The sequence below is a fragment of the Zootoca vivipara genome, chromosome 11 (assembly GCF_963506605.1).
Source record: "Zootoca vivipara chromosome 11, rZooViv1.1, whole genome shotgun sequence".
In the NCBI taxonomy this organism is placed as follows: domain Eukaryota; kingdom Metazoa; phylum Chordata; class Lepidosauria; order Squamata; family Lacertidae; genus Zootoca; species Zootoca vivipara.
Genome location: NC_083286.1, coordinates 41,808,403 through 41,832,330, shown reverse-complemented (window position 1 = coordinate 41,832,330; position 23,928 = coordinate 41,808,403). Strand labels below are relative to the sequence as shown.

Sequence of the window (23,928 nt, the reverse complement as noted above, 5' to 3'; positions counted from 1 at the left end):
GAAAGATACAAATAATTCATTAAGCTTTTATACGTTTTATGAAGGAAGCCTTCTTGCCTCTAAGAGCTTCTTTGACTCTGTTATTTAACTATGCTAGTATCCTTTTAGACCATTTCATGATCTTCAATATACTAACTGAGCTTCTGTTGTGGTTTTGAATAATCCTCAAGATTTCTGGAGTTTTGACCCCCTTCAGATTTCCAGTCAAATTATGGCAGAGAGCCATAGTGATCTGTGTAGCTAGGGATTGAAAGAGGCTCACAAGCAAAAGCTAATAATTCTTAACAACCTGCCATAGCATAGTTTGACTTCATTTGATCAAGAACCTTATAGTCCACCTCAGCCAAGGAGTTATATCAATATTCTCAGGTTTATGTAGAATAATAACATTATGTGGTGCTATATACTTTGATATTAGTCAAAGAATATTTAGAACTTAACTAATGAAAACATTCTTGTTTCTCACACTTCTTTTACTAGTGTTAAAGAATAACTCCTTATTCATACTAACTTGGTTTCTTGCTACCACTGTAGCCTAACACTGGTGAGCTGGACCCACTCTATGTTGCTGAAGTCCTCCTGCATTGTAGCAAAGAAAGCTTAAAAAATTCCGCAACTGAAGCTGCAAAACCAGCAAAACCCGATGAAAAAGGGGAGATGCAGGTGAGATTCCCCCCCCAATAAAGTAATTAAAACAACAATTGTATGGCTTTTCACTTTTTGAAATATGGCAGTCCTAAGTATGGAAGAATGATAGACATACATTGATAATAACAAGTAGGTCCCATGCAACTGCCTGGGGATAAGTGTGGTCTCAAACGTTTGAAGATTTCCTGCTGAAGAGTGGTTTGCCTCTCAATGGAAATCACAGAAGTGGTTTTAATGTAAAAGATGGTGCAGTGGTCTATGGGTTGTGAAAGTATAACAACCAAATTGCTCCTCGCAGCATACCCTACTGGGTATAGGTAATCAAGTTATTCACATAACTATAAGGGTCATCCCTAAAGTATGAAGGAATACGGCTGTGTACAATAAATGCAATAGGTGTACAACCAAATAGAAAAAGATTAAGATAAACCCAGCTATTATCCATGAGGGTTGAACTGCTCAGCTTGCTCTAAAAATATCCCAGCCGTCTTTCTAAAGAACGGCCCACGGCCATGTGCAGTAAGTAGCAGACCTTAAAACAATTCTATAAAACGGCACAAAGGTGTTGGCAGACTTTTCTGATTCCAAATTCAGTCCACCCCACCCCACCCTCCAAGAGGCAGTTGGTAACTAGATTTGAGTTGATCATACAGTTCTGCAATGGAATGCATTGGTTTTTGTTTGTTTTTTTTTTTAAAAAAAAAACACAACTTTTTTCCTATCTTATATGCAGTTCCTTGCCTGGGTAATAATACATTTAGCCAAGAAGGAATGAAAAACTGTTGCATTTTCATTTGTTAATTTCCCCCCATCATTTGGGGTTAACTTTCAAATGTTCATGGCTATATTCACAAGTGATTTGTAAAAACGGGAAATGGCCTATAATTTATAGGCTGTGTATTTTATCCCAAACTTAGAAATATTGCATGAACTATTAGGTAGCTAGATGGATTCTTTTACATCCATACCTTGTCTTCCTTCCTTTTTCTGTGCTTCAACCATTCTCTGACAGCGTAACAGTGAGTTTACATAGAACAGAGGATGCATAACAGTGATTAAGAACTCTTTTGCTAAAGCAACTGTAGCAAAGTTACTTCAACCCCCATCTCCCCTGGCCCTGGAAAAAAAAATAGATTATTCAAGCTTGTAGCAGGCTTCAGTGGTAAATCCCAAGATCTGCCCCTTAATATTCTGTTGACTTTTTTATTTTTAGGCAGGCTCTGAGAGTCTGTTAAACTATTTGTTGGCTTGACAGGAGAAAAGTTTCATTTTTCATGCTGCCATTAAACATTAAAGAAATTTTCCCTTCACTTCATTCCAACACAGAGTTGACGATTTATTTTGTGGACTTAAAAAAAAGGTGCCTTTGCCATAATGAAACTATTCCAATTGGCCCCAAGCTAGGCACATTCTGTCACTGAGCATTGTTAGAATATAATTGTAGTGACTCCATTTGGGTCAGTAGGAGACGTTCTCCTGTCAGGAAGAGTTGTAAATATAAAATCATCATTTAGATGTCATCATTTTCCAACATATCTTAAAACAGAATTTATTATTTTTGGAGCTTGCCTCTCCCCTTCCCCTTTCAGCAGAACTACTTGTGAAGCAAATTGAACAGACTATGTAGGAAATCAGTGCTCAAATGAATACTGTAGTTCTTAACACATGCAAATAGGCACTATTTAAATACACGTGTAGCATAAGTAAAAGAAGTCTAGGCTAAGCTCAATGTATGCTGTGCACAAAACAATATAACTGCTTAGCAATTTGAGGTTAATGTGCATTTTAAGTTCATCCATCACCATATGTTTTAATAGGTTGTTCCTGTTTTGGTGCATCTTCTGTCAGCAATCAGCAGTGTTCGCCTGTATATACCCAAAGACCTGAGGCCTCTTGATAACAGGCAGAGCGTACTGAAGTCAATACAGGTACTATAACTTTGAATAGCTGAATGTGCATAGCACTTATTTTCCAAAAACAAAGCACTTCACATTCATGATCTTGTTATTCTTATTGTAAGATAAGTCAGTGTTGTTATTGCCCATATCAGATACCTAAGACCACTGTGAAGTTCATGGCACAGGTGAGATTCGAACTCGATCGTTCATTATTTGTAGCCCAGTCTGTTAACCAATATATGATATAAACTCTCAGAGATCCGAAAACATCATCTTTAGGCCATGATGCAACAGAGATCATACTTTTAAACACTTTTTTTAAATAAACAAGCAAGCATTTGCTTTTATCTGTCTTTTTTTAAAGGAAGTGCAGAAACGGTTCCCTGATGGCGTTCCTTTGCTGGATCCTATTGATGACATGGGCATTAAAGATCCGGGTCTGAAGAAAGTAATCCAAAAAATAGAAGCGTTTGAGCACAGGATGTATTCTCACCCACTTCACAATGATTCTAATTTGGAAACTGTGTACAAACTTTGTGAAAGAAAAGCACAGGTAAGGAAAAGCTTTTCAAGTCCATCTTATTTTGTAGGGACAATAATTGGGTGATAAGAGTACCCATTTTGCATACAGGTGATCCCAGATTCAATTCCCAGCGTCTCCAGTTTAAAAAAGGTAGGGGGTGAAGAGAGAGACATCTGGCCAATCTGCTGACAGGTAGTAGATAATATTGCACTAGGTGGTCAAAGAATCTGTCCTGGTATCGGTCCTGTCAATCATTCCATTAGCCTTAAAGCAATGGGCCACAGAAGTACACAGGTAAATTGGTGGTTGTTGTTGTTTAGTCGTTTAGTCGTGCCCGACTCTTCATGACCCCATGGACCAGAGCACGCCAGGCACTCCTGTCTTCCACTGCCTCCCGCATTGGTCAAACTCATGTTCATAGGTTCGAGAACACTGTCCAACCATCTCGTCTTGTCGTCCCCTTCTCCTTGTGCCCTCAATCTTTCCCAACGTTCAAGGTCTTTTCCAGGGAGTCTTCTCTTCTCATGAGGTGGCCAAAGTATTGGAGCCTCTGCTTCACGATCTGTCCTTCCAGTGAGCACTCAGGGCTGATTCCCTTAATAATGGATAGGTTTGATCTTCTTGCAGTCCATGGGACTCCCAGGAGTCTCCTCCAGCACCCTAAATTGGTGGTAGATAATTTGAGTCAGGAGGATGGAATATATCTTGAAACACATTGCTGAAACACTTTTGTGAATAGGAAATGGTAGATTTTCCTTTCATACTCAGAAGCTCAAGGTAGATTCACTATGTAGTCTTACTCTAAAACAAGAGCAAAACATATGCATCTCATCTAATATGAAGGGTGCTCACATGTCTACACCATGCCTTTTTCCTTCAAAATGCTTGCAGGCAGGGCGATGCCACCTCTGAGTAACATTAAAAGCAAAAGACACAATTTATGTCTGCGTGTATGTTTGGTAATTACAAGCATGTATGTGAATATTGCATTTGAGTACAAGAACCAGTTGTATAAACATCATCATAAGAGCTGCTCTGAGAAATTGCTGTATTTGATATTCTTCCAGATCAGATTGGCATAAAGAATTGGGAAGGCTTAGGGTTTTCGGGCTGATGGTGACTGTCTTTTCACTTTCCCACAAGGCCCACGACTTGGCTCTTGTCCTTGATGGAAGTGTGTCTGCAGGCATCTTGGTGTAGTGCCTCATGTGGTCTGGATAGTGTCAATTAGTCTTTACAGTGCTAAGAATTCCAGCTGGGTTTGTTTTGTTTTTTCTCAAATCGCTGTAGTCTTATACTTGAGCATACATCTCTTGCTCCATCCCATCAGAATTGAGAGGGGGGGGTGTCGGGTGGACCAGTGCTTAGAAGCAGTGATGTGCTAGTTGTGAGCCAATAAGTGGAAGCTGAATCCTGATACAGCATGGGTGTCCTGAGTTCCCTGGTAGGTGGGGAGATTGCCTGTTCTGGACAGTGTTGAAAGGGACCTCTTGGGGGTACTACTGGATCCAGCATTATTACTGGAGGCTCTAGCAGCTATGCCCCCTTTTCAACAGAAATGGCTTGCCCACTCTGCTTCATGCTCTGGTAACTTCCAGGTTGGATTATTGCAACACATTATTGGGGTTCCCCTTGGAAACTTTAACTGGTCCAAAATGCATCATTTAGAACTCATATAACCTCTGATTTAAAACAGCTGTGCTTGTTACCAGTTTATTTCAGGGACCAGTTCAGAGTGCTCACATCAGCGTTCAAAGCCCTAAATAACTTAGGTCCAAATATATGAAAGACCACCTACATTTTTACATACTCTGTCGGGGATTGAGATTGGCAGATGGGGCCCTTTAGGTAATTTTGCCACCCATTGAAGTTCCAGTAGGGGGGGATTGCCTAGGAGAAGACAGCCCCTAAGCTCTGGAATTCCCTCCTCACAGAGTGGTGCCTGGCTCTTGTATTCTCTTGTTTTTATTATATGGTGCTTAAGACCCACCTCTTTACTCTGACATTGTGACATCTGGGAAATATATTTCTAGTACCCACTTTGTTTTGATTGTAAGCTGTTCTAACTGATTTTAATATTGTATTTTCACACTGTTGTAACCTGCCCTGGGATGTTATGGGGAAGGGTGGGTTAGAAGTCTTATCAATAGTTATGATAGTAATGCATTCTTGCTGTGAAAAATTCTTCAACCTTTTTTGTTTTCTTACTCTCAAATCTGTTTCTCCCTTTGCTTCGCAGATATATGGGTGGATAAGTGGCCTGTGGAGATTGAAGTTTAATAATCACAATAAAACTGGTGGGGTTTTTTTCAGGAGACAGGGTCAAAAGTGTCTTAATGCTTGATTTCTCGTAACACCTCTTTGCTTGTGTTTAACTTCAGATTGCTGTAGACATTAAAGCAGCAAAACGAGAACTGAAGAAAGCCAGGACTGTTTTACAAATGGATGAGCTCAAGTGTCGTAAACGTGTTTTGAGAAGATTGGGTTTTGCAACCTCCTCGGACGTCATAGAAATGAAAGGACGAGTTGCTTGTGAAATCAGCAGGTAACATATGTTACTGTTGTAGAAAAGACAGGCTAACAGATGTTTGTATGCAGTTTCCCTCTTATCTTTGTGTAATACAGTGGGACATTCTGATACTAAGGAGAAATCTCATGTTAAAACATATTGGGGGGGCAGTATTGAAGTGATCCTAGGTTATTGAAAGTAAAACACAGGGTAAATTTGAAGGGCAGAAAAGCACAGTGAGGCTGAGATCCAGAGAATGCCATGAACCCAGCAGGGCTTTGGTTTGTTTTCTTCCAAACAGCAGCCCCCACACAGCCACTTAAGCAAACTACTTTTGAAATTGCAGGTCCTTTCAGAAGCAGTTTATTTGAAATACTTTTACCCCACCATTTATCAGGGTGGCACCAGGTATCTCCTGCTCAAAGGCAGTGAAGTCAAAATTTGTATTGGGTGGGCCCAGTTTGTGAGCATACCTCAAACAACTGTCTGGATCCTACTTTAAAATGTGATGTCAAAGATACATGGCATCTACTCTTTAGATCCCTATATTAGTTTATAAAACAAATATTATGGTGTTTGTGTAAATCATCTAGGAGTGGCACTCACTCTCTGATAGCAACACCTTAATATATTTTGAATATTCAACACTATTGATTGGTACAAAAAAGCTGCAAACCCAGAAGAAGAATATGAAATCTAGAACTTTATGTGACTTCTTTGTGTTCAGTGTTTAGATTCTGCAGAGTGTTCCATTACAGGAGGTGGACTCTCCTTCCTTGGAGGTTCCTAAGCAGAGCTTGGGTGTCCATCTGTCATGGATGCTTTAACTGAGATTCCTACATTGCGGGGGGTGGGACTAGATGACCCTCTGGGTCCCCTCCAACTCCATGGATTCTGTGATTGTATATTAACTTGCCAATGTTACATCTGAAAATCAGAGGTGGTTTTTTTTAAAGAGGCATCTTGGTTTAGCTTGGCAGAATTAACCCAATATATGATGTGAATTTGTAATAGTAACCATTAGAGCATAGAAAATTATTTGGACACTTGGTATATGGGTCCTTTTAAAATTTTGTTCTTTCTCTCCAAATAGACATGCTTAGCCATCAGTCTCATTAAATACATTGGGCAGGATTCAGCTGGTGGGTTGTTAGTGGAAGCCCTGCACCAGGGTTACTGCTCATGCACTGCCCCCCTCCTGTTCCCCCAAGCACCCCCAGACGTTGCTGGGGGGCTGGGTGAATCTCCAGAACAGCACATGGGAGGAGGCGAGGGGGGGTAGTTCCATCTGGCAAGCCAAAACCCTTACCCCCATAGTTCTAGCACCAGAGTGCAATGTGGATTCTGTTCTTCTGGCTTAATCTCCTCCAGCAAGTCCAGCTTCAGCTTCTGAATACTATATGACATGCTAATCCATCTTGACCTTTTTTAGTATATGTGCTGCCGAAGCGAGCACTAATCCATTTTGACCTTTGTTTCCAAATTTTGTTTCTCATGACCCCTGTAGTTTTCTGGTATGCCATCTGTAAAAGTTATGACGGCATCCAGATTCTTCACTTGCTTGCTTGCTCCCTCTCTTTTTCTCATTGGTAGTGGAAGGGCACTTTCTGGCTTAAATGCCTTTATCATTAATTCTTCTGCCTTTTGAACAGAAGCTACTTGTCACAGTGGCCGGAGTGGGCTACTTCAGAGTAACGACGCTACGCAGCTCTGCATTTTATTCTTTTATTGGTGCTGCGTATTTACAGTGCTGAAGTCATTGCTATTTACACGGAGTGATGTGGTCAGTCGGTTTCAGAACCTCCGAATGGCTTTTGGCGCGTCTTTCTCCAACACAAAAGCTTTGGCAGACCCATCCTCTTTCCCCTCCTCTTTCTGCGTAATTCCGGAGTTGGGGGGATGGGTCTCCCCCCCTTATTCGCCCCTTCCTGTCCCACCTGGGACCCTGGCTCCTCTACCTTGCCTGAGCCTCGGACCCGACTTCCTGCTTCCCCACTGGCATCGGAACTCTCTCTGCTTTCCCCTGTGCTCGGGGATGGGCTTGAACTCAGGAGGGGAGGGACTTCGCGATATCCCCTGTCCCTCACATCCACCCCCCTCCCAAGCTCTCCTTCACCCCTCCCCAGGTCCCCCCCAGGTGTCGGTGACGACTGGAAGCCTAAGAACTCAGTGCTTTCCGAGCCCGTTGGTGTGAACACCTCCCCCCAGTCCTGCGAGCCCCCCCCTTCCGCCTGGGAGGACGGGAATCCCAAAAAGTCCGTGGCGTCAGAGCTGGTAGGGGTAAAAATGTTCTGCCAATCTGCTCCTTCCTCTGACTGGGTGGACCTCGGTGACACCCATACCTCATCCTCTGGTTCCTCAAACTCCGCTTCCCAGCGCCATGGTGAACTGCTCTCCCGTGCTTCCTCCCCCTCCCCCTCCCTTTCCATGTGCCAGGGCTTGGGTCTATGGGGAAAGAGGGCGTGAAATTCTTCTACCAGGAATTCCTCCTGTATCTGAGTGGCTGGGACCCATTCATTCTGGGACGGTGGAGCATCCTCCCATGCCATGAGGTACTCCAGGCCCCCCACCCCCCTCCTTGAGTCCAGGATGGCCGTGGCCTCATTGAGTTGCTCCCTGCCTTCCCTCTCCCCCCCTCCCTCAGGGGTTTGTTCACTGCCTCGGAGCCTGCTGCTTTCCCTGTACGGCGACAGCAGCGATCTATGAAACACTGGGTGCACCCTCATGTCCTCTGGCAGTGCCAGCCTGTATGCCACCGGGTTGACCTGTTGCGTGACCGTGAAGGGGCCCAACCTTCTGGGCGCCAGCTTTTTGCACCTCCCTCTGATGGGAAGGCCCTCCGAGGACAACCAAACTTTGTCCCCCACCCTAATGACCTCCCCCGGTCGCCTGTGGCGATCTGCCCCCTTCTTGTACGCTTCCTTGGCTCTCTCCAAGTGTTCTCTGAGCTGCTGGTGCACCGTCTCCAGTTCCTCTGCCCAATCCTCAGCCTGTGGGCCCTCCTCCTCCTCCTCCCCCTCCCTCTCTGGGAAAGATCTGAGGTCGCGCCCGTAATTGGCCTTAAAGGGCGACACCCCTGTGGAGACGTGCACCGCATTGTTGTAGGCAAATTCTGCCAGTGGCAGGCGATCCACCCAGTCCGTTTGCCGCTGGCTGACGTAGCATCTCAGGTACTGCTGCAGAATGGCGTTGACCCTCTCCGCCTGTCCATTGGTCTGCGGGTGTCTAGCCGTCGACAAGCTGACCTCCACCTGCAGGAGGTTCATGAGCCGCCGCCAGAACCTGGAAACAAATTGGCGGCCACGATCCGAAATAACCCTTAAGGGTAATCCATGCAGTCGGAATACGTGGTCAACAAACAGTTTGGCTGTCTCTTCTGCAGAGACCGCCCTGGCACACGGTATAAAGTGGCACATTTTGGACATGAGGTCCACCACCACCAACACTGCGGTCTTGCCCCTGGAAGAAGGCAGATCTGTGATGAAGTCCATGGACACCACTTCCCACGGCCTGTGTGGTGTGGCTAAGGGCTCCAGCAATCCTGCTGGCGCTGCTCTGACCACCTTTGCCCGCTGGCAGGTGTCACAGCCCCGTACATAGTCTCGAACATCTTCCCGCACCCCTGGCCACCAGAAGTGTCTCATGACTAGGTGAGCGGTTTTGTCCCTCCCAAAATGACCCGCCGTTGGGTTGTCGTGCATCTGCTTGAGGACCGTACGTCTAAGCTGGGTGGTGGGCAGGTACAGTGCACCCTTGTAGAAGAGCAGCCCCCTGCGTTCTGCAAAGTCTTTTGCCTGCTCCCTCCCCCCTCTCAGTTCTCTGAAGATGCGGTTGGCAAACTCATCCGCTGCCGTCAGTGCTGTGAGTTCTGCCTCGCTCACCACTGCTGCTCCGCAGGACCATGCTGACGGGGGGAAAATGTGCCTGGGTGCTGGTGGCGCCTCCTCCATGTACTCCGGTTTGCGGGAGAGGGCATCCGCCCTGACATTCTGCTCCCCCGGGATGTAGTGGATGGAGAAGTTGAAGTTCGAGAAGAACTCTGCCCACCGTATCTGCCGCTGGTTGAGCACCCTGGCAGTTCTCCAGAACTCCAGGTTCTTGTGATCTGTGCACACCTGGATGGGGTGCTTGGCGCCCACCAGGAAGTGTCTCCAGTGCTGGAACGCAGCGTGGATCGCAAGAAGTTCCCGATCAAACACCGTGTAGTTTCGCTCTGGCTGGGTCAACTTCCTGGAGAAGAAGGCACAGGGTCTCCACTCTCTGTTGGCGTCCAGTTGCAACAAAATGGCGCCCACAGCTTTATCAGAAGCATCTGTCTCCACGCGTAGGGGCGCGTCCTGAACCACGTGGAACAGGTTCTGGTCTGAGGCGAACACCCTCTTGAGGCTTTCGAACGCTGCTTGCGCCTCTGGTGTCCACCTGAACTTCTGCTTGCCTCTCAGGCAGTCAGTGATGGGAGCCGTAACCCGCGAGAAGTTCTTGATGAACTTCCTGTAGAAGTTGGCGAAGCCTAGTAGGCGTTGGGCATCTTTGCGCGTCCTGGGGCTGTGCCAGTCCAGGATGGCCTGCACCTTGTCCTTGTCCATCGCCAGCCCCTTGTCTGACAGCTTGTAGCCCAGGAAGTCCACCTCCTTGGTGTGAAACTTGCACTTCTCCAGCTTCACATACAGGTGGTTCTCCTTCAGGCGCTGCAACACCTCCCTGACATCTTTCACATGCTGCACTGGGTCATCGGAATAGATAAGGATGTCATCCAGGAAGACCAAGCATTTCCTGAAGAGGAGGGACCCCAGGACGTGGTGCATGAAGGCCTGGAAGCATGCTGAGCCCCCTTGCAACCCGAAGGGCATCACCAGATATTCAAAAGAGCCCAGAGGCGTGAACATCGTGGTTTTCCATTCATCGCCTTCCCGGATCCTGATCAAGTTGTACGCCCCCCTCAGGTCCAGCTTGGTGAAAATCTTGCCCCTGCGTGCCGCTGTCAGGAGATCATCCACTCTGGGCATGGGGAAAGCCACTGGCTCTGTCACTGAATTCAGCCGTCTAAAATCCACCACAAGACGGCGCTGTTGCGTGTCTTTCTTGTCCACCCAGAAGACCGGGCTGCCCCCTGCTGCCTTGCTTTCTCTGATGAACCCCCGCTTGAGGTTCTTGTCGATGAAAGCGCGCAGATCCTCCAGTTCCTGGTCGGACATGGCGTACAGCTTGGCTGGGGGTATAGTTGCCCCTGGCACCAGGTTGATCTGGCAGTCAAAAGGCCTGTGCGGGGGTAGGTGGTCGGACTCCGCTTCGCTGAAGACCTCCTGCAGGTCCCAGTACGGCTTGGGTACCGCCTCACCCCCTTTGACGTGCATGGTGGCCACCGTGGCTATTGGAGGCCCCTCCCCTGGTTGGTGCTGCATGCAATGTTCCAGGCAAAAGTCCGATCCAAAAGTGATGTATCTCTGGTGCCAACTGATGGAGGGGTCGTGGCGCGCCAGCCAGCTCATGCCCAAGACGATGGGGGGGTCTGAGATGGTGGTGACGTTGAATGCCAGTGTCTCTGAGTGCCTTCCCACCGTCATTCTCATGGGGGGGGTTTGATGAGTGATGGCCCCTCCCAGCAGCTCTCTGCCGTCAATGGTTGCCACGTGCAGAGGAAAATCCAGCTGCAGAAGCTGGATCTGGTGCTCTTCTGCAAAGTTTCTCGAGAAGAAGTTCGCTGACGCCCCACTGTCAATTAGGGCGAGGACCGTCAGGGGATAGCCATTTGGGAGCGTGAGCGTCACTTCTAGAACCACTCCTGCTCTGGGAGGGGTGGGCTGGCTCTGCTCCCCTCTGTGCGGGTGGGTGGGCTGGGGCTGTTGTCTGCTGACTGTGCCTGGCTGCTGCCCCTTGTCTCCTGCAGCCAGGCTTTCCCGTTTCCCTGCTGTGGTACTGCGTCAGTGGGGGAGGGCACAACCGTTCCCGCCTTTCCTTGCCACTCCCTGCGATGTGGGCAGTCTCTGACGAGATGCTGGGGGGAGTTGCAGAGAAAGCAATTCCCACCCCTTCCCTCCTTGCGTCTTGACGCCGCTGGGGTTTGAAAAGCCCGCGCGCGCACGCTATCAATCTGCATGGGTTCCTGGTCCTGGCTGGCCCCAGGCGTGGCTTGAAAGGGTTGTTGGGGGAGTGGCTTCTCCTGCGACCGTGGGAACCAAGCCCGCTTTGCGCGCGTTGCTTGCTTGTCGCTCCACCGGGATTCCTGTCTCACCCCCACCGCCAGAGCCGCTTTGCTCAGCTGATCCATATTACTGGGCTTTGGACCTCTCGAGAGCTCATCCTTCACCTCCTCATGCAACCCCAAGTAGAACGCCGCTTGCATTGGGGGTGACTCTAGTTCCCACCCCAATCTGTGCACCAGCATGGTGAATTTCGCCCAATACGCGCGAACTGTCATATTTCCTTGGCGTAAATTATGAAGTTCCTCCTTAGTCTGGTCCATATGACTATCGGACGAATACATCGTTTTCAAACCTTCTAGAAATAGTTTGACATTCTTCATGCAAGGATTCTTTGTTGCGATTAACGGTCTTAGCCACTCCCTGGCTGCCCCGGTAAGGTGCTCCACAATAAACGCTACCCTGTGCTCATCATCAGGGAACTCATCGTGGTGCAGCTCAAGAGCATACACAATCTCAGTCTCAAAGCCCTGATATTCCCTCGGGTCTCCATTGAACTTGCTTGCTAGGGTCCCGGCTCTCCTTCCTGGCAGCACTTGGACTTGGGGTGCCCCTCCCGCCTTGTTTTTCTCTGCATCCAGCTTGTTTTGGAGGTCTACCGCCACCGCCCTTAATTCCTGCTCTCTTTCCTGTAGCGCTCTCACCTGCTCCGCAAGTTGTAGCCGGTCGTCCTGGACCTTCTTAGTCTCTTCTTTAGCTGCCTTCAATTCCCCCTGCGCCTGCAGCGACAGCTGCTGCAGTTCTTGCTGGGCTTGCTCCGCGATCTGCCGCCATCTCTCCGCCTCTGACACGCTCATCCCGGCAACTCCAAAGTAGCCCAAAAAAGGATTCGGAGGTTGCTGTCACAGTGGCCGGAGTGGGCTACTTCAGAGTAACGACGCTACGCAGCTCTGCATTTTATTCTTTTATTGGTGCTGCGTATTTACAGTGCTGAAGTCATTGCTATTTACACGGAGTGATGTGGTCAGTCGGTTTCAGAACCTCCGAATGGCTTTTGGCGCGTCTTTCTCCAACACAAAAGCTTTGGCAGACCCATCCTCTTTCCCCTCCTCTTTCTGCGTAATTCCGGAGTTGGGGGGATGGGTCTCCCCCCCTTATTCGCCCCTTCCTGTCCCACCTGGGACCCTGGCTCCTCTACCTTGCCTGAGCCTCGGACCCGACTTCCTGCTTCCCCACTGGCATCGGAACTCTCTCTGCTTTCCCCTGTGCTCGGGGATGGGCTTGAACTCAGGAGGGGAGGGACTTCGCGATATCCCCTGTCCCTCACACTACTGATCAGTTTTCCAGAGAATTGCTTTCAAATGTATAAAAGGACAGAGAAATATCTAACACTGTCAATTGCATTTCCTCTTCCAGTGCTGATGAGCTGTTGCTGACGGAAATGATGTTCAATGGACTTTTCAATGACTTATCTGCGGAACAAGCAACTGCTTTACTAAGCTGCTTTGTCTTTCAAGAAAATGTAAGCTAATTTTGTATAACTAGAAAAACCTAAATTTGATCAGCCATAATTTATATCTAAATGAATGTTTTAATGTTTAAATGAATGTTTTCTTCCTTGCTTTCTAGTCAGAAAAGAGGGCTAAAAAGCATTTGTAAAACTAATATACAATCCTAGATTCATGGTTTATTAAGCTAAAAAAAATGGACATGGTACACCCAGGATTAAGTAGATAAATAGGTACTGCTCCGGCAAGAAGGTAAATGCCATTTCCGCGCGCTGCTCTGGTTTCACCAGAAGCGGCTTTGTCATGCTGGCCACATGACCTGGAAAAACTGTCTGCGGACAAATGTCGGCTCCCTCGGCCAGTAAAGCGAGATTTCCTCCTGATAAGTAACACCAGAGGAAGCTGGAAGCAGACAGTCAAGCAGACAGGACCAGAGCAGAGAAAAATGAGGTTAAACGGCACCCACAACAATCAAGATATCTCCTCCTACTGAGTTCCTTGTCTCAAAATGATTTTTTAAAAAACTCAGTTATTTTAATTTTCCTAGTTGTTTTTATTTTAATTACTATATGTACCGTATTATAAAGTGCATTCCAAAAGTGTCATGGGTCAGGATCCAAAAAGTTTCAGAAAGCAGTTTCTGTTCTCCCCCCACCCTACAGCTGTGTTGTCATGCATTGCATCCCATATTGCTGCCAAAGGGAGGCCCTGCCCCTCTGAAGAACATAAGCGGAAGTGGATGTGCACATGAAACACCCAAAGTTTATTGCATATATTCTGACCAACATTCAGTAGAGAGGCAAAAGACATTTCTCTGAAAGGCGGAAATGAAAATGCCAAATAAAGAAGTATCAGAAACTTGGGTGGAATCCACTGTTGTACAGGTGGACTTCCTCTCACAGTGTGACTTCGCTTTCCTCTTCTCCCACTCCAGCCCCCTACGCACCCCCCAGAATCTGCTCTGGAGGGGCCCCCTAATCATCTGGAGCAGGTACTGAGGGCATGTGAAGGCTGTTCTACTTTTGCATGGCCAGCGAACAGTATTTCTTTCCCCTCGTCATTCAGTTGCATTTTTCAGTGATAAATTATTTGTAATCACTGGCTTCTATGTCAAATATCTAAAGAGCATTTTTTAAATTCTGTGGTTCAGTGGTAATCTCAAAGTTTATTTTTGTTCCAAGTTGATGTGTTGTAATATATTGGCATTGGGGTAATATTTCACTGAAAGGAAATCCAGAGGCCCATATTCTGGACTGAAGTTTGGCACTATTATTTTTGGTCTATTTTCTGCAAAAAGGGGGGGGGGTTCTTTGGAGTGTTAAAGGATTGCTGAGCACAATCCACCAAGCATTTGATCCCGCACATTCTCTGTTTGATTCAGAACGACTTTGTGCACCAGCTACATAACTTGTGGTCTTTAGAGAAAAATTATAAATTAATTTAAATAATGCCAAATGAATGGATATTGATGCTTTTTTCATTTTTTTTCAGTCTAGTGAAATGCCCAAACTAACAGAACAGTTGGCAGGCCCCCTTCGCCAAATGCAGGTAAACTTCAGCAGATTTTTCTGGCATAGGAAATGCCACATTCATTACTAAATGGTTTTACAAGCCATTAAAAGTCAGTTACCTTCCCTTTCCTGCTCCGCAACCTAAACATACACCATAGTATATATTTGAGATATTGCAGTGGCACAGCTCAATATGCCTACACATCATGCTAGCTTGGTACATTTAAAAATTAAATTTTATGGGGTGTTTGGGATGATATAATCCAAAATCTTTCTTGGTATCTTTTAAAGTTTTGTTTTGAATTTTAATACCATTAAGATAGCTTAAGAGTGAGGGGAGGGGTTTTGGAATATTTTATCCAATGAGGGTTTTTGCGTACTAGTGACTTATCCAATATGGTTTTTGCATACCAGTGAGCTACATGACCCTGTTAAATTAGCATTTTCTTCTGTTTACCTATGAAGGCCCATGAAGACATCTGCCTGGCAGTCTCTACTTTCTCAGTGGCTGCATTATGGATTAACAAACCAAGATACTGCTTTGTAAACTGCTTGGGCATTTTTAATCAGAAAGCAGTCTATAAATGTTGCAAATGCACCTCACACACAGCTGCTCTGCTCCTCTCATCAGGAGCCAGGAAATCTCCAGTTAACTATAGTTTCCTATTACATCCATACCGGAAGGTATGGTAAATGAACATACCAAGGTGGTTTAAATTTGTCTTGATGTCCTGACTTGTTTGGATGCCATTAGTCATAGTTTCCTGGTTTAGATGTAAAGGAAAATGATGACTATCTGATGTGTTCCTGGCTTGCTCACTTGTTTGAAGGGAGGAGTGAAGCAGGTATGTATGAGGCAACACGATCTGTTCACTTCCCTTCATGTACCTGCTTGAGCCTTAAGATACTCGACAGAGACCTTGGTCCTGGGAAATGAGGTGAAGTGGGTGGCTGCTAGGAAGTGCAGCTTCTTGCCCATGGCACCCTGACTGGGAAGTTGACTCCATGGAGCAGCTCTCCTGGCTCTATGGTCTTTTTAAGACAGCTAATGTGACAACGGAATCTTAGCTTTCTGTGCAAGTTGTTTTATTTTTCAAATTGGGCTTGTTAGTTGTATTTTCTCTTATCAGAAATGATGTTTTTAATCTCATTTTTGAACATTGCATTTTCTTGTTCTTTTGTAAGCTACCTACGGAACAAGTGGGCCATATAAATCTAGCGCTGCTGCCACTGAAAATAATAATCTAAGCTTGTTAACAGTCAATTGTCTGGCGTGCATATTGCAGGAAGGTAACTTTCATTTGGTTTGTCTCGAATTTTCAAAATCCTCTTTAAAGGAATGTGCAAAAAGAATCGCTAAAGTGTCAGCAGAAGCTAAATTGGAAATTGACGAGGAAAACTACCTGAATTCGTTTAGGCCGAACTTGATGGATGTCGTGCACACGTGGGCCAATGGAGCAACGTTTGCTCACATATGCAAAATGACAGATGTCTTTGAAGGTACGTGCACTTGTATCACTACCAATGCATCTGAGGTGTGGGATGGTAGGGTAGTACAGTTGTTTGCGTGACACAGCATAATATGAAACTTTGCAGCTAATCAGCAGCCTGTGGGAGAATCTATCTCTCGTCTCTCCTCCCCATGGGCATGCTTTCTGCTCCTATTCTTTTTTCTCTTTCTCCCCAGCGTGTCCCTTGTGTTTTGTATCTCTCATGTGCACGAATGTAGACAGCCTGATCCTTAGTTCCATTGAATTCAGTAAAGACTACTCAAATGTTAACTATGCATAAGATTGAAACTGTCTCTTAACCTTGTGTGGTTGGTACAAGAGGGAGACTGAGAAGTTGTTGTTGCACCTTGTCCCAGGTTGCTTCTATTGCTTCCCAGTCCCTAGCCATTTCTGCTATCTTTGCAATGATGACATGGATTGTGTGCTGTAGCAGTCATCACTTTGGACGCAGCAGAAATGTTATTGGGAGTAAAGAATAAGAGAGGCTTGAAGTCACTTGTGTCATATACACAATTTATTTGGTTGCAGTGAAGCAGGCAATCAATTCTGTGGATGGTTGCATTTGCAAATGCCGTATAAAAATGTCCCCCACCCTACTTTCCCATGCAGATAGGTAGTAGCAGTAAGTCTTGCCCAATAAGTGAACTTTTTGCTGCTAGCTGGAGACCGGAGACTTGCTTGATGAGCCAAGTTTGACATGCAGCATCAGGCAGGGTGGGATAATTAAGCTTTGTAAGCTGCCCACAGTAGCAATTTTCATTGGTAGGGTAGAAATTATATAAAACACAGACAAGGCACTGACCATAGTAGCATAACCCCAAACCACCATCACACCCATTTTTGCAAACGCAGAGTAAATGGCACATTCTTGTTTCCATATGGCAGATAAGCAATCCCTTTAACAGAAGAAGGAAGGAGTAAATACTGAGAGAAAGGCACTTTTTGTCATGACAAAGTCCATCTAAGTGAAATTTCAGTGGCCATGTACATCATGTTGTGGTTGAGAGACTGGAAAGTAGAAAGTTCATATAGTTCAGTATGTCTAGCAGAAAGGCAGATGGAGTATATTTAAATGTCTTTTACTCCATACACAACATCCTCTGTTTTAACCATACAAAAATGCTTCTGTGGATGTAAAAGTGTTCTTGGTTGCATTTTCATAATGAGCCCTGTAAGAGAAGTCAGTCTATATAACCAAAGTGATGGTTTGCTCAGAATACAGCATGCAGCAAACCCTTGGAGGATATATCCCAGCTTCTTTTGGCTCAGACTTCTGTCTTTTTGGTAATTGACTCCAGGTGGCTTTTTACTAGAGTTGCTGGATCCGGAATCAAATGATTAAATTTAATCTCTTGCTGAGACTGGCTGATAAACTTCGATTTCATTTCTTTTTAACTTACAAACTGAGAAGAACACACATTCCTAGCCACATTTCCACACCTTATACCTGCTCCACCATGTATCTAAATGTATCCCATAATATTTGAAATGAAGCGATTCATTTCCTTCATGTACACACTACAAAAATATGCAGTAGGTTAGGAAGAAGGAAGCTTGGTACCCTGCTTCTTATGATGGTGTAGCCTGAGAGCTGCAGTGAGAAGTCTGTGGAAGAAGAGTAAGCTAAAACCATTGCCTTAGGTCGACTTATACATGATAACATTAGTTGGAACCATCCTTTCTGATAACATAAGTTGGGAAAATTAATATTCATGACCTTATGATTATCTGTTTGGGGGAAAACTATAGGACTGAGATGTTTCGGTCCTGCTTGAGTAGACAGCTTTATAACTACCTGGTAGGAAAGGATCTGCTATTCCTCATTAGAAAATGTCTGCTTTTACTGCAAGCCCTTTTTTGCCCATGCAGGGAGCATAATACGCTGTATGAGGCGGCTAGAAGAATTGCTTCGACAGATGTGTCAAGCAGCAAAGGCCATTGGAAACACAGAACTGGAAAACAAATTTGCAGAAGGTCTGTATGTTCAGCTTCTTATAAATTGCATGCATCTTGAAATGTAGAGTCTTTTCACAGGTAATTTTAAATTTCTTAAACAAGTCAGTGTCCCAAATGTATTAATGGTAGGTTCCATGTATCCTTTATCTGCTATGATCCAATTCTTTCATGGAGCAGTTAACTGGAAAGCCCTTGATGTCCCAACAGCCCCCTCAAATTAGCTGTACACACATTTGAGATGGAAACTGGGGAAATGATACTCAATTTGAAATTGATACTGAGCTTCAACTCAGGTGCATTGTTAATGTATCCCCTGTTGCTAGTATCAGCAATAGGTACAGCTACTCTTATGACATCATATTATTTTCTTCCCTTCACAGGCATTACCAAAATCAAGAGAGATATTGTATTTGCTGCAAGTCTTTACCTATAAGTATTGTCCAGACACGGAGTGTGAACATCACTAATTATTCTTCAGAGGCAGAAGTGTAAAGTTAACGACAGAATCTGCCTATCCTTCCCAAGCAGGAGAGATGTTTAACATTCTTGTATGTATTTCACCATAAGCCTCATGCTAGCAAGCATATTACATACCATTGCTGTTTGTACATAAGTGTTACCACATTATTTTAATTAAAAAAAACAGCCAGAATACTGTGTGTTTACAGCAAAAGCTTGAACCAATAGAGATTTAAAGTTTAGATACCTAAGTGTTAACTATATACATGTAAAGTGAGCATCCAAGAAGTATAGCAGCAGCAGTCCCTTCAAGAGGCATTTAATTTATTTTTTACATAGGTCAGAAACGCTTGACATTTTCTTTTTATAGAAGGGGAGATTCCACAGGGTAATAGCTGTTGACTTTATCATGGCTGGTGATTACTGCCATAGTGATTTCCACTGGTAGGTGTCTCGTGTAAGGTTGTGTGTGAATCTTCCTCCTCCTTCTGTTTAAATGGACGACCTCTGTCTTTGAAGAAATCAGATACATACACAGCCTGGATAAACAAATGGAACACATTAGGCAGTGAGACAGCTGTCAGAGAGAGACAGTACAACAAAATGATTATTTAAATATGCCTAATAGGTCCGGGCAGTATACCAATAAATTGTCTGAAACTGGTATGGCAATCAGATTGCCATACCGGTTTCAGACATTTTGAGCTGGCAATACATTGTGGTTGTTGAGGAGCTGAAGGCAACAGCACAATGGTAGATTCACCTGGTGGTATATCACAGGTGAAGCAGCCACTGCTGCTGAGTCCCTCTGCCACCATACAGCAGATAGTGGGGTGGACTACCTCTTGCCAAGGAAAGTGTTCACAGGGCTGCCTTAGCACAGATGGAGCCAAGGCTCCTTCCTCCACACGCCAGGCGTTGGAGGAGGAAACAGTTTTTCCTGCCCAACGCTGACAGGAAGAGGCAGAAGCTGCACACCGTGACAATAATCATCTCCATGGCCAGTAATTGCCTTCTTCCTCCCTGCCTCCTTTCCAGCATCATAACATCCCACCGTATCAGGAAGTTTAGTTGATGGTATATTACGATGTTGGAAAACAGGTATCGACTAGCTCAAATTGCCTGCTTTTCAGACAGAGAGGTAGACAGAGTTTGAGAAGGTGATTGCCTGCAACCTCACACTTCATCTGCAGGGCTGCCTCTGGTTCACGTGAGCCGGAGGGTGGGTACTTAATCAGCTGAGGGGTGGGAGGGAAAGGGAAGTGGGGTAAGTGCCAATAATCTATGCGTGCTAGTCCCAATTGGAAAGGTTTTCATTTTTGTAAATAGTTTTGGGAAGAGAGATGTACCCTAACCCACCCATACAGCATGGTTTTTAAAGGAGGAGTGAAAAAAGAAAAGTTGACACTGGGAGTAGTGAATATACTACTACCTTTTCCCCATCTCACCACTGTCCCATGGAAACTACAGGAAGGCAACCCTGAACTCGTCAGGAGTGTGTAGGCATCCTCCCTCCACCCCATTTCATCATTAAGTCTCAGCAAAAGTAGTTTTCCCAGAAAGCTATATTGATCAAATGGCAGAGTAACTTTGCATGGACTTACAATTAGTATAGCTACCAGTGCTCCCTGGATAAGTCCGGTCAACACATCACTCCAATGATGTTTGTAATCAGAAACACGGGAGAGGCCCACGTAGATGGATGCTGCAATAAGACCGAACTGAGCTGTAGGACGCACAAGTCTTGCCCAATCACCTTTCATTCTGGCCTGAAGATAAAGCTAAAACCAAAAGGACAAAAGTTTAGAAGTCCAGAAGTCTAGATAGTTAACAGGGTGGGTAGAAATAGGATGGGTCTATTTTTAATACTGTAGTTATAACTTGATATTCTGTTGATTTGCTAGGGACAACGTTAAGTGCAATACTTTTGTACCATAATGAACATTGTGCTGTGTTGTGGCCTAATTTTACACATGCCCTTTCTATTGAGCTTGCAAATTGGTTCATACTGTGTACTGCATATTATCCACCTTTTGATTCAAGCTGCACAATGTTTCATAATATGTGAGGCATATTCTCCTTAATTAGCAGCTATAGCACTTAAGGAACTATTCATTACTTCAATAGTAGCTGTGAGTAGGGTGATCCTTGCTTAACACAAGCAGGTATTCAAATGCCTAGATGGGAAATAATTTGTATACTTTCCCTTCAATAAAAATGTTCAAGGTGGCTTACAAATAAAAATACAGTGGTACCTCGGTTTAAAAACACAATTGGTTCCAGAAATCTGTACTTAAATCTGTACCTGAAGCGTACTTAACCTGAATCGAACTTTCCCATTGAAAGTAATGGAAAGTGGATTAATCAGTTCCAGATCGGTCCGCGGAGTACTTAAACTGAAAGTACTCAAACTGAAGCGTACTTAAACCGAGGTATGACTGTACAAAGTAAAATACAGAATAAAATGCACAGCCAGAACCCCCAGCATAAAACCATACAGGTGAAATGAAGTTAAAAGGCTTGGAAAAATAAAAAAGTTATTTGTCTACTGCCAAAGTGGTAGAGTTGGTACAAGCTGATGCTCTCTCCAGGGAAAATTCCACAACCACAGTGCCTCCACTGAGAAGTCCTCTCAGAGGACATATGAAGGACACCACACTGATAATACCTGCAGAACTACACCCTGGATTCAACTGATCAATTCCTCCTTGCCTGATGTTATGAGCCACAATATTGACAGGAGCCAGCACTTACCCAAGTACCTTATCTATTGCCTCATGCTGCAGAAACGCATAATAAAACAAATCCATGAAACCAGACTAGATCAATCTTTGGATAATCCACAGACTGACTTGTAACAAAGGCATAACCTTTTATAAAAGAGGCAGTAACTGGACTTAATGGGATGCAGGTTGTGGCTAGCACTCCCATAGACTTCAACCATTCCTTGTACCTGTTAGAACCATTATGGTTGGATAAATGAATATATACACAGAGCATGCTCTATGTGAGTAGTAGGTGCTACTTTCCAAAGTTAAATATTTGGGGAATGCCTAATTGGTTTTTCAAAGCAGCTATTACATCATAGTTTTGGTATCCAAATCTTTCATTCTGCTGGTTAAAAAAAAAGCTGAAGTTTAAAGCTGCATGGAGCAGTGTTTAGAAAACCAGATAAAGGTTTTTCCACACACCAAAGTTGTACTCCAGCTATGTTTTGTTGACAGAAAACTGAAGTTTCTAAGACAGTCTGCAGGCATATTTTTCAAAAATGTATACATGTGTTCACTATCAACAGCAAAGGTAGGTAATTCCTGCTGCTGCTGAAGTCCAACATAGCAAAATTACACAGTACATTTTCAAGGCTAATACTGTGTTTCCTCAAGGCTTGTTTTTGAGACTAACTTCTACAGCAATGTAAATCATTTAGTCCCAGTGAGAACTTGAGACAGCAGTCATGCTGGTGGTCTAAAAAGAGCAGGCTGGCAATACAGAGCTGGCATACTTCCTTCTTTCCAGCTTAGGAATTCCACTGAAGACATTGAAAAATGCATTCCTTTGCTAATAAGGTTTTTCCACACGCAAGCAATTGCTGTAGTTGGCAGAGGGACATTACACACATGAGAGGGAAGGTGGTATATGTGGTTTTGAGTGGGAGAGAAGGTGGGACCTAAGACAGTCCCTTAGAAGATTGTGGTCCATAAGCAAAGAGATTTGAGGGCCTGGGACACAAATCTAGGTGGTAGGATTTTGTGCTATTTGCCAAGCTGTCAAAACTGACCTGATGATTAAAATGCTGTCCCCAGAACAGAAATGTATCTACAAAACTAGGCTGAGATGGCAAAACAGGAAACTCAGATTTAATGTTTATTCATGGACTTTAGGGAAGTAGGTACTTGGGCCACAGCTATTTAAGATGTGGAGCTATGCTGCAATGAGACAGGAGGCACAAGTTGGGCTGTTCATTCTACCAACAAGAAAAGCAGCTGGTGTACAAGTCCAAAAGAAAAAGAGGATCCAAATGCTCACCTCTTCTGGACAATGCTGGTGACAGTCCAGATCAGTGAGTTTTCAAGTTGTATAAGCACCTCAGTCAATCTCAAGTGCTGTATGAAGCAGCTGGCTAAGAACTAGTAACTCTATACAGCCAAGAAGCAGTTTCTGCATGTACTGTAAAGGGAAGTGAGGGGCAGATGGAGCCTGTCAACCTGGGAAGGTAGCCAATCGAGGAAAAGGAAGCTGATCCTAAACCTCCACTGCCTTACGACTATACTCATTGGGAGACTGGGAGCAAACCCTGAGTAAAAATCCATACCCACTGCCTTGCAGGACATCTTCAGAAGGCTAAGGAGTAAACCATACACAAATCTGGAGTGGAATCCCTAAGATGGTTGGATGGTGTCTTGTACACCCCCTTCCAGCAACTCCTGCAGCCAAGCTGGTGCCAAATGTATTTCTCTGCTTTCCTTTGGACCACATCATCGAGGCTTAGAGAGGGAGCTTTTGTTATCTGGGCAGCCCCAGAGAAGTCACTTTGTTGCTGCCAATGCAGCAAAAAACATGGGAGGCAGCAGTTACAAATTACTGGTCTCTGCAGTCACAGCAGGTGCTGTGATTCCCCAGCAGTTTGACTTCACCCCCAGAAGCGCACCCCATTGTCTCTCGAGACAGGCAAATGCCAACAAGAGCCTTCCGGAGTCTACACCAAACACTGTCACTTCAAATAACTGATAGTTTTTCTTGAAGAGCAGCAGCTGCTGCTGTTTGTTGCACATGCATACTTTCATTTTACATGCCTGTTAGCTGATAGGACAGGTTATCTGCTTCCTTCTCCTCTGAATTTAGATAAACAGCTTGAGCTTGGCTAGCCCCTACCTTGTCATCACAAAGAGCAACAGCAGCCGCTGCCTCCCTGCGTTCTATGAAACAAACACCCACTTATGCATGGAGGCTGACATGCACGCAACCAATTCATTAATTGGCAGCCCTTTTCTCCTTTTATTATTGTTTACACAAGTGATCTGGCAGCTTCAAGTCACAAAGACGGCTAGCTAGTTCTAGTTATGTGCCCATTTTGACACAACAACAAACAGTCCTGTAGCCTCCATTAAGTCACCCGTTTTGCCTCTCCCTGCCCCCTGGCAAGCTATTCCTTAAACAAACAGACTGAAGTTTCAGGATGGACACCACTAAAAGCAGTAAGTGCCTCAACATGAATAGGGCGACCTACTTCCTAGGTTTGGAGATGAGAAAACCGATTCCCCCAGT

General features: G+C 45.0%; 2 protein-coding genes across 3 annotated transcripts in view; one reads left to right on the top strand and one right to left on the bottom strand.

Moving 5' to 3' along the window:
* The window catches only part of MTREX (Mtr4 exosome RNA helicase), a 48,931-nt gene extending 26,439 nt beyond the window's left edge, over window positions 1–22,492 (top strand). Inside the window, exons 19-27 of the mRNA XM_035100579.2 lie at window positions 535–663; window positions 2,466–2,576; window positions 2,911–3,099; window positions 5,451–5,614; window positions 13,135–13,240; window positions 14,718–14,774; window positions 16,075–16,237; window positions 18,118–18,222; window positions 18,585–22,492. Coding sequence (XP_034956470.1) covers window positions 535–663; window positions 2,466–2,576; window positions 2,911–3,099; window positions 5,451–5,614; window positions 13,135–13,240; window positions 14,718–14,774; window positions 16,075–16,237; window positions 18,118–18,222; window positions 18,585–18,637 — 1,077 coding nt within the window. The 3' untranslated portion in view covers window positions 18,638–22,492. The remainder of the gene's footprint in view (window positions 1–534; window positions 664–2,465; window positions 2,577–2,910; window positions 3,100–5,450; window positions 5,615–13,134; window positions 13,241–14,717; window positions 14,775–16,074; window positions 16,238–18,117; window positions 18,223–18,584) is intronic.
* The window catches only part of PLPP1 (phospholipid phosphatase 1), an 84,904-nt gene continuing 77,716 nt past the window's right edge, over window positions 16,741–23,928 (bottom strand). For both annotated transcript variants that reach the window (XM_035100580.2, XM_035100582.2), the window contains exons 5-6: window positions 20,268–20,444; window positions 16,741–19,202 (exon numbers count right to left, since the gene is read on the bottom strand). In XM_035100580.2, coding sequence (XP_034956471.1) covers window positions 19,071–19,202; window positions 20,268–20,444 — 309 coding nt within the window. In that variant the 3' untranslated portion in view covers window positions 16,741–19,070. The remainder of the gene's footprint in view (window positions 19,203–20,267; window positions 20,445–23,928) is intronic.